At 47.2% G+C, this 12,524-nt stretch overlaps 1 protein-coding gene across 2 annotated transcripts in view; it reads right to left on the bottom strand.

Moving 5' to 3' along the window:
• Positions 1–12,524, bottom strand: part of Cad88C (cadherin 88C) — a 167,400-nt gene that overhangs the window by 32,317 nt on the left and 122,559 nt on the right. For both annotated transcript variants that reach the window (XM_075687797.1, XM_075687802.1), the window contains exons 3-12: positions 9,575–9,658; positions 8,822–8,973; positions 5,861–5,923; positions 4,950–5,039; positions 4,155–4,238; positions 3,670–3,795; positions 2,616–2,747; positions 2,217–2,295; positions 1,812–1,924; positions 488–685 (exon numbers count right to left, since the gene is read on the bottom strand). In XM_075687797.1, coding sequence (XP_075543912.1) covers positions 488–685; positions 1,812–1,924; positions 2,217–2,295; positions 2,616–2,747; positions 3,670–3,795; positions 4,155–4,238; positions 4,950–5,039; positions 5,861–5,923; positions 8,822–8,973; positions 9,575–9,658 — 1,121 coding nt within the window. The remainder of the gene's footprint in view (positions 1–487; positions 686–1,811; positions 1,925–2,216; positions 2,296–2,615; positions 2,748–3,669; positions 3,796–4,154; positions 4,239–4,949; positions 5,040–5,860; positions 5,924–8,821; positions 8,974–9,574; positions 9,659–12,524) is intronic.

Here is a 12,524-nt window from a genome sequence, read left to right as displayed (position 1 = left end):
ATACTGCCACTTCCACCCCGGAAAGTCTCGACGAGTTGATTATGCCTGCCGAGTTAGACAGAAAGAGGCAGCCTTAAAGGTAAACTTTTATTTGTTTTTCAACTTTTAGTGCGTATTTTCTTGCGTACAAGAAAAACAATGCGCTTCATGTAGGTGAGTACTGGTCTCGAACGACTCTCACTCGGCATGTAGTGTTTTTTTTTTTTACGAGACTTTTAAAAAGAAAAGCATGTGATGCTACTTTCAGAATGTACCCGGCCGTATTTGTACAACTGTCGTGGCGCACTTCAAAACAATGGCGCACAATTTCACTTTCTAGCCCGTCTTCACAACCACCGCGCAGCGCCTTGCCATATGACTGATGTGTGACAGCACGTTGTTGGAACGATCGATTTCAGCCGCTGCCCGTCACAGGTGGCCCTACGAGTAGCAGTCCAATCTTTTTTCCAAGCCCTCGAGACAGCCAGCGCGCGAGCCCTCAACACACCTGATCGTGGTCGAAGACCTCCGGCACGCTCTCTCCGACAAAGTTGACGGGCACGTTGATCTGCGCATTCTCGTTTATTTCGGCGATGTAGCGCCGGCTGCGGAACGCCGGCTCCTCGTCGTTCACGTCTGTCAGCAGCACTGTTACCTCGGTGCGTGTGCTCGGCGCCGGCCTCACCTTCCCGGACACCTCTTGCGCCTGTTGTGGCAGAGCGCGATACGCGCAGTAAACAAAAATAAATACAGTTTGAACCATCATTTGTGTCAAGCGCTTTATATCGCATGCGTTAAGGTGATATCTACGTTATTATCATCATTATCATCATCATCATCATCACTACAGATTAAGTCCAGAAAAAATGTCCAAGCATATATGATGACCACTTTGCTATCACGGAAAGAGGACCTTGTTCCAGCGCTGTTGGATTACTGACGTTGCCCTTACTTCTGCGCCGACGCGACCGCGCTGACTTCCTATTTCTTTTCAAGCTCTTTTCAAGGTATCCTCACCTGCCACGAACATCTCGATTGTATCATGTTTCCTATTCGGGGCAAGATTATCAGGGAACGTAGACGTTTCCATGTTCCTGTCTGTCATCACCAATACTAAACCGTTCCGAGAATACTGAGTCTTTATAACGCTTATTTTTATGAACTCGTTCTCATTGTTCTTTTCTGAGCTTTGCGTTGTTGAGTCGTTGTTTCACACATTGTTCAACTGCCTGTTTTCTCCTCGTTTTTTTTTTGTATTTATCTTGCGCTTTATTGTACGTACACTCTTCTTTTCATAATTGTTCTTTTTATTCAATGGGTGTTTTTTTTTTACTTATATTCCTCTGCAGTTTTTATTTTGTATTTGTTTTTTATGTTTTCAATGACAAGCACTAAGACCTCAGGGTTGCTCCTGGGCACGGTAAATCATTGATTGATTGATTGATTGATTGATTGATTGATTGATTGATTGATTGATTGATTGATTGATTGATTGATTGATTGATTGATTGATTGATTGATTGATTGATTGATTGATTGTGGAAACATCGCAGGCAGTAGCTGCGCACACCCTACGCTTCTCAACTTTGGGAAACTATCAGTCATTGCTGCTTATAGTTATGGTAGCAAGAAACCATATACGATGACGGGTGCCACGACTGCTAAGAACGATTTCGGCTGTCCTCGTATCCAAAGGCACCTGGGTAGCAGAGGGAAGAGTAAAATTCTAGGTGTAGTGTAGCTTCGTTCGGTGGAGGACGCTAGGTCGACCTTACCAAAGACCTATCGAAGCAGCGCGATTGGAAGGAAAAATTGATCAAGGAAAGTCGCACCTGAACAAGTAGAATGAATGCTCCATTCCTGTTTTCGGTCGCCTCCCTGTCCAGGCGTCCTTTGACTGACACGACGCCCGTTTCACGGTCGATAGCAAACAATTCATTGCCACCTAGTACAAATAAATAAAAACAACCATCAGAACGCTCACCCTTCGAACATTTTTCTTCAAAGCATGTTATTCGCTTTACTTTAGAGCTCTCTTTATTATTCAGAGCGTTACAATATAAGAACACAGGTATACTCAGAAAATGAAAATGCTATTCCGCTGCTCTTCATCATATTCACTTGCCTTCCCCCGATCAATAATTACATTAAGCAGTGACCAATAGTGGCAGTAGTAAACGTGTACCAAGCGGCCTTCATAAATTTTCTCTTTTTTTTCTTAAGCTGTTCTCACCAACCTGAAACGATGCTGTAGTGAATAGCGTTGTTCACCCCACGGTCACCGTCCATCGCCTTCACCGTGAGTACGACAGAGTTCTTGAAAAGAAAAAAACAGAAACCAGAATTCAAACCTCCAAGCAGGTAAGTTAGCTGTCGCACAGCTGTGCCCGCACGCACGCGCACACACAAACACGGCACGCACACACGCACACACGCACACATTTCGACTGGACAGCAGGAATGTAACTTAAGCTATCCTTGTGACTTTCCATGTAACAACTGGGTGTGGCTGTATCTGACATACCATAGCACGAAATCCCGTCTCTGCAAGCTTTTTCATTGCGCGAGAGTCCTCACTTTTCTTTCGGGCCATTTTTACATCTATAAATGCTTATCTGCGCAATAATCATATTCACCAGTGGCAGATCCTCAGATATCCTGGTCACCGGAGGCACCTGGGTGAAGATGGGAGGCTGGTCCTCCACGTCGTCCACCTTGACGAGCACCACGGCTGTGGCCGTGTGCCGGGGACCCGCGTTGGCACGATCCTGAAACACATGTGCAGATGGAATCGGGAGCCCACGCATACGGCGTTTGTGTGCGGCAAGCGCATTGTGCCATGTGTGGACAGAGATGGCCAGACACTGAATGCTCCTGTGGACAAAGCGGCGTCGACCAACACATCCCATATCTAGAAAGGCGCCCCCGGCCGCTCTTCCCTTGGGGGGAAATGCTCGTGATGCTGTCAATCGGTTCAAAGCTGTTGTTGTTGTTGTTGTTGTTGTTGTTGTTGTTGTTGTTGTTGTTGTTGTTGTTGTTGTTGTTGTTGTTGTTGTTGTTGTTGTTGTTGTTGTTGTTGTTGTTGTTGTTGTTGTCGTCGTCGTGGTCTACACGTGTGTGGCTCCTACCCACGATGGGGGATTGGCCAAGAAATGGGTGGATTATTCCAAATCAATATGGAGCATAAATCACGTCGCTTCAGAAACAACATTTGCAATTATAGTCAAACCAGGAAACTTTCAGTACGATCTAGTAGTGATTAGCAAGGTCTTACAGTAGAAACGAACTTAGAGTAATTGCAGCCACCGTCAAGTTATATGGCTAGTGAGAAGCGACACGAGCATAACAGTTGTCGCATGCTCTGGCTATCAGTACATTGTCATCAAATCTTTCTGCGAATAAATGACGCAAGAAAAATTAAGCCCTTTCTTGTAACGCTTCAGCCACAGGTTGGTCGGTGTGGGTGTAGCACGGTGCCCCACTGAAAATGCATAGTTCACCAGCGCATGGGCGTTACGGCATGAGTGAAATTACTGCGTTGAAATACAACATTATTTGCCGATGTGTCCCTCTGTCAGGATCTAAGCGCGGATGAGAGTGGCATTAGATAATCAAAATACATGCGCGCAGCGAACATGGTGACCACGTGCAGCAGCGGGAAAAAACAACTACAATCGTGATTATCCTTACAATGGCAAGGACACGAAGTTCGTAGATGAACTTGCGCTCGTAGTCGAGTGGTCCGGTAAGCGAGATGATGCCTTTTCCTTTATCCTGGTGCACTGAGAATGTGGACGTCGTTTCCGGGTCCGTGTTCTGAAGAGAAAAGCGGAAGTCAGAACAATGCCCAACTGGGGCCAAGCAATATTCGCCATCACAATATTTCTGCTGTGCCGAATGCAAAGCTTTCTGAAACCTCATTTCCAAAACAGCGTACGCTTTTGCGTTATACATGCTTCTTCCTTAGTGTGGCATATGATGTTGCTCTACCTGGCTTTTTCATTTTTTATATGCGGTTTACTTCGTTACTACGCTCACATTTTTCGTTGTTCAAAAATTCCAATACGTTTAATAGGTTTCTGCAGAGCCACCCTATTTCCCCAATATTCACGAATCATCCTGGTGACTTCTCTTCACAAAAAAATGTATTCGGAAAAAACAAGATGAGTACTCACTTGTAGCTGATAAATAACTTGGCCGAAAGGACCTTGGTCGCGGTCGATGGCTTCAACTGTATCAATGACATGTGGTGAGGCGTCCTGCGAATTGAACATGACAGCGTTCAGCTTGCTTGAACGACCACAGATTGAATTTGCATTAGGACATTTCGAAATGCGTCATGCTTTAAGTTCCAATCTGACACAGTAAGAGGTAACAGCAAATGTGGATTAGAAATTAAATAACCATGCTTACCAATGTTAATGATATATCTGCTAACGCATCGTACACGCCTCCTTCTTCGTGCGCATGTCACGCAATTCTGGACTACTGTTTGTAATACCGTTATCTACAAGGCATTTTTTTGTCAATTATTTTTTGCTACTGACACATGTCTACACATTCATTTAGAGCCATGTCCACTTGTGAGAATTCGCAGTGCTTTCCAAAAAACGTGGCAAGTTGTCGTGGAGTTTAGTGAATATACTGTATAGGGCGATGATCAAGAAACCCGCCGTGATGGCGTAGCGGCTTTGGCGTTGCGCCGCTAAGCCCGAGGTTGCGGGATCGAATCCCGGCCGCGGCAACCCCATTTCGATAGGGGCAAAATGCAAAAACGCCCGTGGGGGTACCATACATTGGGTGCACGTTAAAGAACCCCACGAGGTCAAAATTTATCCGGGGTCGCCCATTACGGTGTGCTTCATAATCATATCGTTGTTTTGGCACGGAACACCCCAGAATTTACTTAATTATCGGGATAATAAATGGCAAACTATGGAAAAATTTATTTCGAGAAAAACGGAACTCACCTCTGGAACTGTGATCGTGCTTCTGTACTGCTTGAATACTGGCTCATTGTCATTCACGTCATCGACGATTATTAACATCGTCTGTGTGATCTGTAGAAGATAAAATAAATTAATAATTGTTTTTCTCTGATATTGTTGCAACTCGAATGCGCGCGTAACGCAATGGCAACAAATTATGGCGAGAAGAAGAAACGCTGTATAACGTATTGGACATTACGGGATTGGTTTTCCGAGGAAACAGGTCACGCCAGTCACTTCAGTATAGCGTAGTTACTTGTTTTGTTCGTCTTTCTATCTTTCTTGCCTGTGCTCTTGTCTTCGCTGCGACACGTTATACTTACTCCCTCAATGCGCACGGCGTCATCCTCTGCCAACAAACATCTCGGTAAAAGCGGTACGGCTGCCTCCGATACCGCGCCCAGCTACCGGAAAGTCCAGCGGGCCGTTACTTACTTATCGTTATAGTGCAGGGCAACAAAAAGCAAAAAAAAAAGGTAGGAGAGATAGAGGGGGGGGGGGGAAGCAAACCCGAAACGAACAGCCTTCGGAACAAACACCGCAGACGCATCGCTTCGGCTCCTCCGAGGCGAGCCAGTTTCGTGACAGTGCGTGCCCAAACAGCGGCGACCGCCGGTGAAACTGGTTCCCCGCTGAACGCGGGCCAGTCCACCGGCTTTAATGCATCCCCTAAACGAACGCGTTCGGGGTTGCACTCGAAGACCCCTGCACGGAGGGTCTGGCGTACACGCGTGCGTCTGACGGCGTAACGAGGCCGAATTTGCATGCTCGCCCTACGACGGCTTACTGGCTGCGTTAGTGCCGCGCATGCGCAGAAAAGATGGGTTATAACTGTGCAAGAAACAGGGATGACACGCACAGACAAAATGAAAAGCGGTGGTATTGGGACTTACGTATTGGCCTTCGGGCAAGCGCCCGTCCGTGAGAGTGAGGACTATGGTGTGCGAGTCCTTCACCTGAAAGAAAAAGAATGAGAACCGGCGCCAGTACGGGCGCGTGAAATGATGGCTGGTACTTCGGCACGGATGTACATATTGCGCATGCTCATGCGGAATTTTATCAGGAGCTGCGCACTCTCGGATGCGGGGATATCATTGCGTGGGCTCGGTCGGTTCATCGCCCACTTCGCGGGACTTCCGGTCAATTAACGAGCATCAACTCACTCTCGCGTAAATATATGTGCGCAGGTTCTCGTCGCTAGCTGAACAATGAGAAATTCTGGCGCCCAGTAAGCTCCAATAAAGTTGTCCGCACAGTCTTGTTCACGCGAGGTCACAATCGACCCGGCCATCTGTTTGAGCTCCCCTCCACAGCGTGACCCATTTAGTAGGCGCAGCTGGGACAAAGTGCCTTCTACCTATGGGATCCGGTCACGCGTTTTGAATGCTGAAGCCGACTCGTGACAAGCACCAGTATGCGCCCACGCTGTGCAAGTTGTCTCTGCATACGTGATAAGCGCTCTTTGCTTAAGGCTTATCTTAGTTCGAATGTTCTAGAAAGCAATATTGTGTTTCTGAATTGTGAGTCCCACTTTCTTTCACTTCCGCCGAATAGCTGAGTTCAATGTCCGCCCGCCATTATAATCCAAGGATGCCCCTACTTCTTCGTTCATTCCACATAATGAACACTAGCGAAGGCAGTGCAACAAAAAACTGTTACAGCGCCGAATACGCCCTGCAGTTGTGCACTGAGTATGCACAGCTCTTTAATGTCTCATCTCATGCACAAATCTCCTCAGAGTGGGCAAATAAGTGGTGCTATACTATATTTGTACCGAGCTATACTTTGCGCCTTCTGAATTTCGCTAATTTCGACCCCTCTGTCGACTGTTCCCAGCGTTCGTAATAGGCTCTTTGTCGTTCTTGGCAAATTCTGTTTCTCTTCTTCGTTTGGATTGCACATCTCTTTCTCTTTCGCTATTTGTGCCTCGTTTCCGCAATGCAGGTATCCCCTGCTCCCTCAGCAGCTGCTAGTTTCTAACCTTCCCGCCCCTTCCACTGTGTATTTTGTATCTCTTCATGTTTAACATACAGTCTGAACGTTGTTTTCCAAATGCCGCGTGCGTTGCAGCCGACCAGAGAGAAAAAAGATGTGAACTAAGCGCAGCAGATTCCATCCAACTTTGACATCTGCCTTCAAATGCTTACTACGGATTTTTTTCATCGAAACCAACCGAAATAAGACGAAGCGCAAGGAATGTATACGCATTGTGTGCCGTGCGAATCACTCGGTAAGCATGCGGAAATATCTCGCTGCGCGATGGCGAAATGTCAGGCCGATAACTCCGAGCGCCGAACGTGTTGAGATCACCGCTCCAGATCTGCGGCCTTTGAGCCACCCTGCCCGAAACGGCGCGGTACCACTTCCCGCACGGAGAGGACGGAATGTGTTGCACGCACGCTGGTCGCGCCAGCCGGGCGATGCTCCCTGCGGCGACATGGACCAGATCTCAGCTCCGCGGGGTCGTGTCTCCGTAGGTGAGCGCATCAGTTTGGTTATACGCGCAGCGGGCGCGAATTCCGCTGCGCCACTGAGCCGACAGGCAAACGAACGCCGCGTACAGTTCCGCAAATCATTTTCTTCTCAACGCAACCCTCCTCCCACGTGCTCGACAACTAAGACGTGCATCTGTTACAAATAAAGAAAAATTGTCGAGTCTCAGTTCTCTTGTAACGAATTGCAACTTACAGCCTGACTTGCGCTCGGATATCTACCTTTAACCTGCGGCTCCAATTTGAGCTCAGGACGAGCCAATAGCTGCACGCCCACGGTTCCCAGAAATTGAAGACGCGTGTATCACTGGTGCATATCGCTCTGTTATCGACGTTTACCTATAATGGCCAAGAGAGAGAGAGAGAGAGAGAGAGAGAGAGAGAGAGAGAGGAATACAGCAAGGCAAGGATGTTAACCATTTCATAGTCTGGTTGGCTACCCTACGCTGGGAGATGGGAGAAGGGGAAGAGAGAGAAGGGAAAGAGAAGGTGTAGATACATGTATACGGACAGCACTTGAGTTAAAGCCGCTCGCGCAAACCAGAAGTTCTGAGAAAACACAAAAGTGCCTTCACTGCCTTCTGAGCCGATATCGAGCGTTCGTGCACGTTACTTGAGAGGGCGCATATATGTTTCGTGTTCAGGACAGTGTTGAATATCACTGCTTGTAGCACGGAGTCCCGCGTTTAAAAGGGTCGCGAGACCGTTTGGACTATAACCCTTCCCCGTTTGAGTCGTCCCCAATCTGTCTTTGCTGTGGCTGCTTCATTGTCTTGTTCTGTTGCGTTAGAAAAGGTACATCACTGGCTCGTGTCTTTGTACGAGAGAACCAGCTCAAGGGGAAAAAAGGGAATAAAAAACAAAGAAGCGCACAGCATCATTATATGACTAGCGTGGTTGTACATGGGAGCGCACGCGTTGCAGATTCCCTACCACTTCACTATCTACCATTAACTTGTAATGACGACGTCAGTAGTAAAGCGTCAGAAGTCGCATCCTATACAAAGATGCTACTTTCTTCTCCCTTTTTTGAAAGGGAACGAAAATGCCACCCACCCGAGAGTATGACGAAACTGCAAATAGGTTTCCCAGAAAGAAATCTTCGCAGTTGAAGAATAATTCATCCTGGTCCGGCGATCGAACGCTGGACCAACGCCTTTCCGGGGCGGTCGCTCTATCATAAGAACTCACCAGGAGAATAGCAGATCGCATATATATATATATATATATATATATATATATATATATATATATATATATATATATATATATATATATATATATATATATATATATATATATATATATATATATATATATATATATATATATATATATAATGCGCGGAATTGGCGTGCTCACCTCTCTGTCCAGCTCGTGTCGCAGGAAGACGTCGGCTTCGGTGGCGCTCACCCGTTCGAAGCGCAGGATTTCGGGACCCTCGGGACCCTGCGCCCCGAACGTGAGCGTGTCGCCGTCCGCATCTTCGCCCCGAAGCCGGTACAGCGGCTGGCCTGCGCGACCCCCGTGCAAGTCGAAGAGTTACACCACCGGCGCAAACAGAGGTGAGGTAAGATTGTCCACGGATAAGGCGGTACAGTACGCGCGGCACGTCGGAGGCATAAAACAAGGAACACATTTTTCCCCGTTTCGGTGGCCACGAGGGACCACACAAGACAAGGAAACGCGGCTCAAACGCCGTGGCCCCGTTCTTTTTTTTTTTTTCCTCAAAAACCAAGCGAGTTGAAGAAGACGCTGCTCGGCCCTTTTGTGCTATAGTATACGTCAGGTGCAAGAAGGCCAGACCTGAAGGACAAAAACTGTTTTCTGCCGCTCCACTTAGGAACTTGGTACTACAGTGTCCAGTGATATGAATTACGTCAACTTTCCTTTATGTAACCCCGAGCAAAACCATCATTGCGTTGTGAGTCAAAGCTCAGAAAAAATCACGGACGGGAGCTGTCTTTTAGCTGTTTTCTGCCGGCATTTCGGTAGACCGCAGCAGATTGCGAAGGAGATTCGTGTAAATTTGCTTGTGACAATTGTAAGCACATCTTCTCGATACTGTTCTGGCAAACCTATTTGCTCTGGCAATGGACGACTCACGTGGCTTACCTAGGCTGCCCGGTCCTTCTTTGATCCTGACTACGATCTCGCTGATGCCGCCCAAGGAAAACCTTGGAAATGTGTTGCTCCCTCCTGAAACGAGAAAAGGTAAAGAAAGTTGCGTCACGCTATGACGTTTAGAAACCAACTTAGCGCGGGTGTGTTTTTATTTCTTTTTTTTTTTACAGTTAGAGCAGCTCGTTATATCCTTCTAGTTGCATTGTTTCTTCAACTGTGATGAGCTAATCACGCTATTACTGTCATCTTTTGCCGCTTAAACGGCCGCAGTTGTAACTCACGGTCCATGGCATTCTGTTGCTGAGCATGGAATCATAGGAGTTGGATTGCCGGCAGCATTCCGTTGGGGGCGGAATGCAACAATTCCCGTTTACCTCAATTCACAGGCACCACGTTAAAGAACCGCAGCTAGTCGAGCTTTAGTCGAAGCCCGTTTGTTTGCTTAACACCGTAAGTCAACTTTTTCACTCGCCTAATCATTAAGCCGATCACCTAAATTGTTCGAAGCTTCAAAAAAGATTGTATGAAAGAGCGCTTGCTACATGGACTCACAAATGATACAGTAACCATTCGCTGTCAAAAATAACGAGGCTATTGTATCGTTGCGAAATATTATCATTATTATTTTATTATTAAAACATGTAGACAAAGCGAAAAAGAAGGTAAGTAGCAGGCTGGCAATTATCTGCCACCGGAAGAGGTACAACGACTGCCTACTCTTCAGTATGGAGGGAATAGAAACAGACATTGAAGATAGGATGTAGAAAAGAAGAAAGGACACAATGAAGGTCAGGATGAACTGAAGTAAAACAGCGACAAACGATAGACCACGACAGTAGGAACGGAACAAATCACCGTAGGTGGCACAGACTTTCAAAAGTTACTCAAGAACTAAAAAAGAACTGAAAAAAAGGTTGTAGGTTTCGACATTCACATAAAGCAAAAGAACAAGAAAGAAATATGGCAGAACCCATCTCAAGATGCCTGTCAACGTTAATGCGATTTTCATTGACGCAATGTAGTGACTAGAGCGCGTAGCGGCAGACTATGTTGCCAACGTCGAAACGCATCACGTATGAGGGGTGTATGCAGCCGTGCTCCACTCTCGCGCTTCAGTGTTGTTGTTGTTGTTGTTGTTGTTGTTGTTGTTGTTGTTGTTGTTGTTGTTGTTGTTGTTGTTGTTGTTGTTCATGTCATGTAATGTATCTCATTCATTTCCTGATATACAGGTAAAGAAGCGGCCACGACGGCATCACGACAAAGTAGACAGACAGACAGACAGACAGACAGACAGACAGACAGACAGACAGACAGACAGACAGACAGACAGACAGACAGACAGACAGACAGACAGACAGACAGGCAGGCAGGCAGGCAGGCAGACATACAGACAGACAGACAGACAGACAGACAGACAGACAGACAGACAGACAGACAGACAGACAGACAGACAGACAGACAGACGGACGGACGGACGGACGGACGGACGGACGGACAGTGCCTAAAGTAGGCAAAGAATGCTAATCGCGTTAAAGATCAGGCTACATGCTGGAAGCCAAGTCAGTTTCTTTTGTAAAAGATAGTCACCGCGGGTGATCCAATCACGGTTAGCAGTACTCGTGTACCATACTCGTGTCTTGCGCCTAAAACACTGTATGCGACGCCATATAGGTCTACCATCTTGCGACACTGATTATGTGTAAATGACATTTCTTTCCCATGAAGCCTTTTGTTTACATGTATGTGTATGTGTGAGTGTGCGTGTTTGTTTGTTTGTTTGTTTGTTTGTTTGTTTGTTTGTTTGTTTGTTTGTTTGTAATCCAGCATCATTCAACAGCGCGCCCCTACTAAGTATGTAACAAGAGAGCACAACATGTTACGGGACAGCGCGCAGTCTTTCCTAGCATCTCGCGTCGCGCATCTCGCAAGCGCGTCCCGCGACCGTCCTTAGCCACGGCGGAGGGCTCGGTGAACGCCTTCAACTAAAAGCAGAGCGGCATTTGTTTCGCCTAAACGCAGCGCCTCACAGCAGAGGTGATCTCCCGAGCCTCGCGAGTGCCCCGAGCCTCGGCGCAACGGTATATGCACGTGCCGAACCTTCGTACTCTTTGTAGAACCACTAATGTGGTAGTGCCGTAGCCTGGCTGCCTTACATGTGTTTCACTTGCATACCCATATTTCTCAACTAGTCACTGCTGTCGCAGCAAAAAGTGTTCCGAAGAACACGGCGTACAAGGACTGTTGTGGCTTATAACGCAACAATAAATTGTTATATGTACGCATAATATTAATAAACAATGGAGGCCCCGGCCTGCCCTGCAGCACTGGGCTATGGGACAGAAGCATGATTGGTACAAGGTACTAACACGGAGATAACAAAGAACAGGCGTCCGCAGGAGAAGTTCGTGCTTTACTCGCGTCGCAAATTCCAGGAAGAACAATAGAACCGCTCAAGAAGTGGTCCCTAAACGCCAGGCGTCGCAGGACCGAAACAATGGCAAGAGCCTCGAATAGACGGAGAGAGAGCGTGACACTCAGAGCGCAAGAACTTGCTGCACTCGAAGTGCCTGACGCAACCTTTTGGCTGTCGGTCCCGGCGGACGCCTGGGAACGTACCACTGTAGAGGTTAAGGCCAAGGCCTTGCCGGCGTGTTTCCTGAGAAACCTTGCCGGAGATCGCGTTAGCGAGCAACTTGGCGACTATGTGGGGAGCGTTTGTGCAACGAAACGTTAAAACTACCGCGTCGGCGTCTAGTAGAGTCACCAGCGTCTAGCGCTGCTGCACGACACCAGAGTAAAATGCTCTCATCACATGGCGCTGATAGCAGGATTCATCACCACCCAATGGATGCGCTTGGCGCACTGGACGCAGTGACCTGGCATGTTACTTTCTCAAGCCCGCTTTTAAGACCATCCGGTTTATATATATATATATATATAT

Source organism: Dermacentor variabilis, chromosome 1 (assembly GCF_050947875.1).
Source record: "Dermacentor variabilis isolate Ectoservices chromosome 1, ASM5094787v1, whole genome shotgun sequence".
Taxonomy (NCBI): domain Eukaryota; kingdom Metazoa; phylum Arthropoda; class Arachnida; order Ixodida; family Ixodidae; genus Dermacentor; species Dermacentor variabilis.
This window is presented reverse-complemented; position numbering and strand designations above follow the sequence as displayed.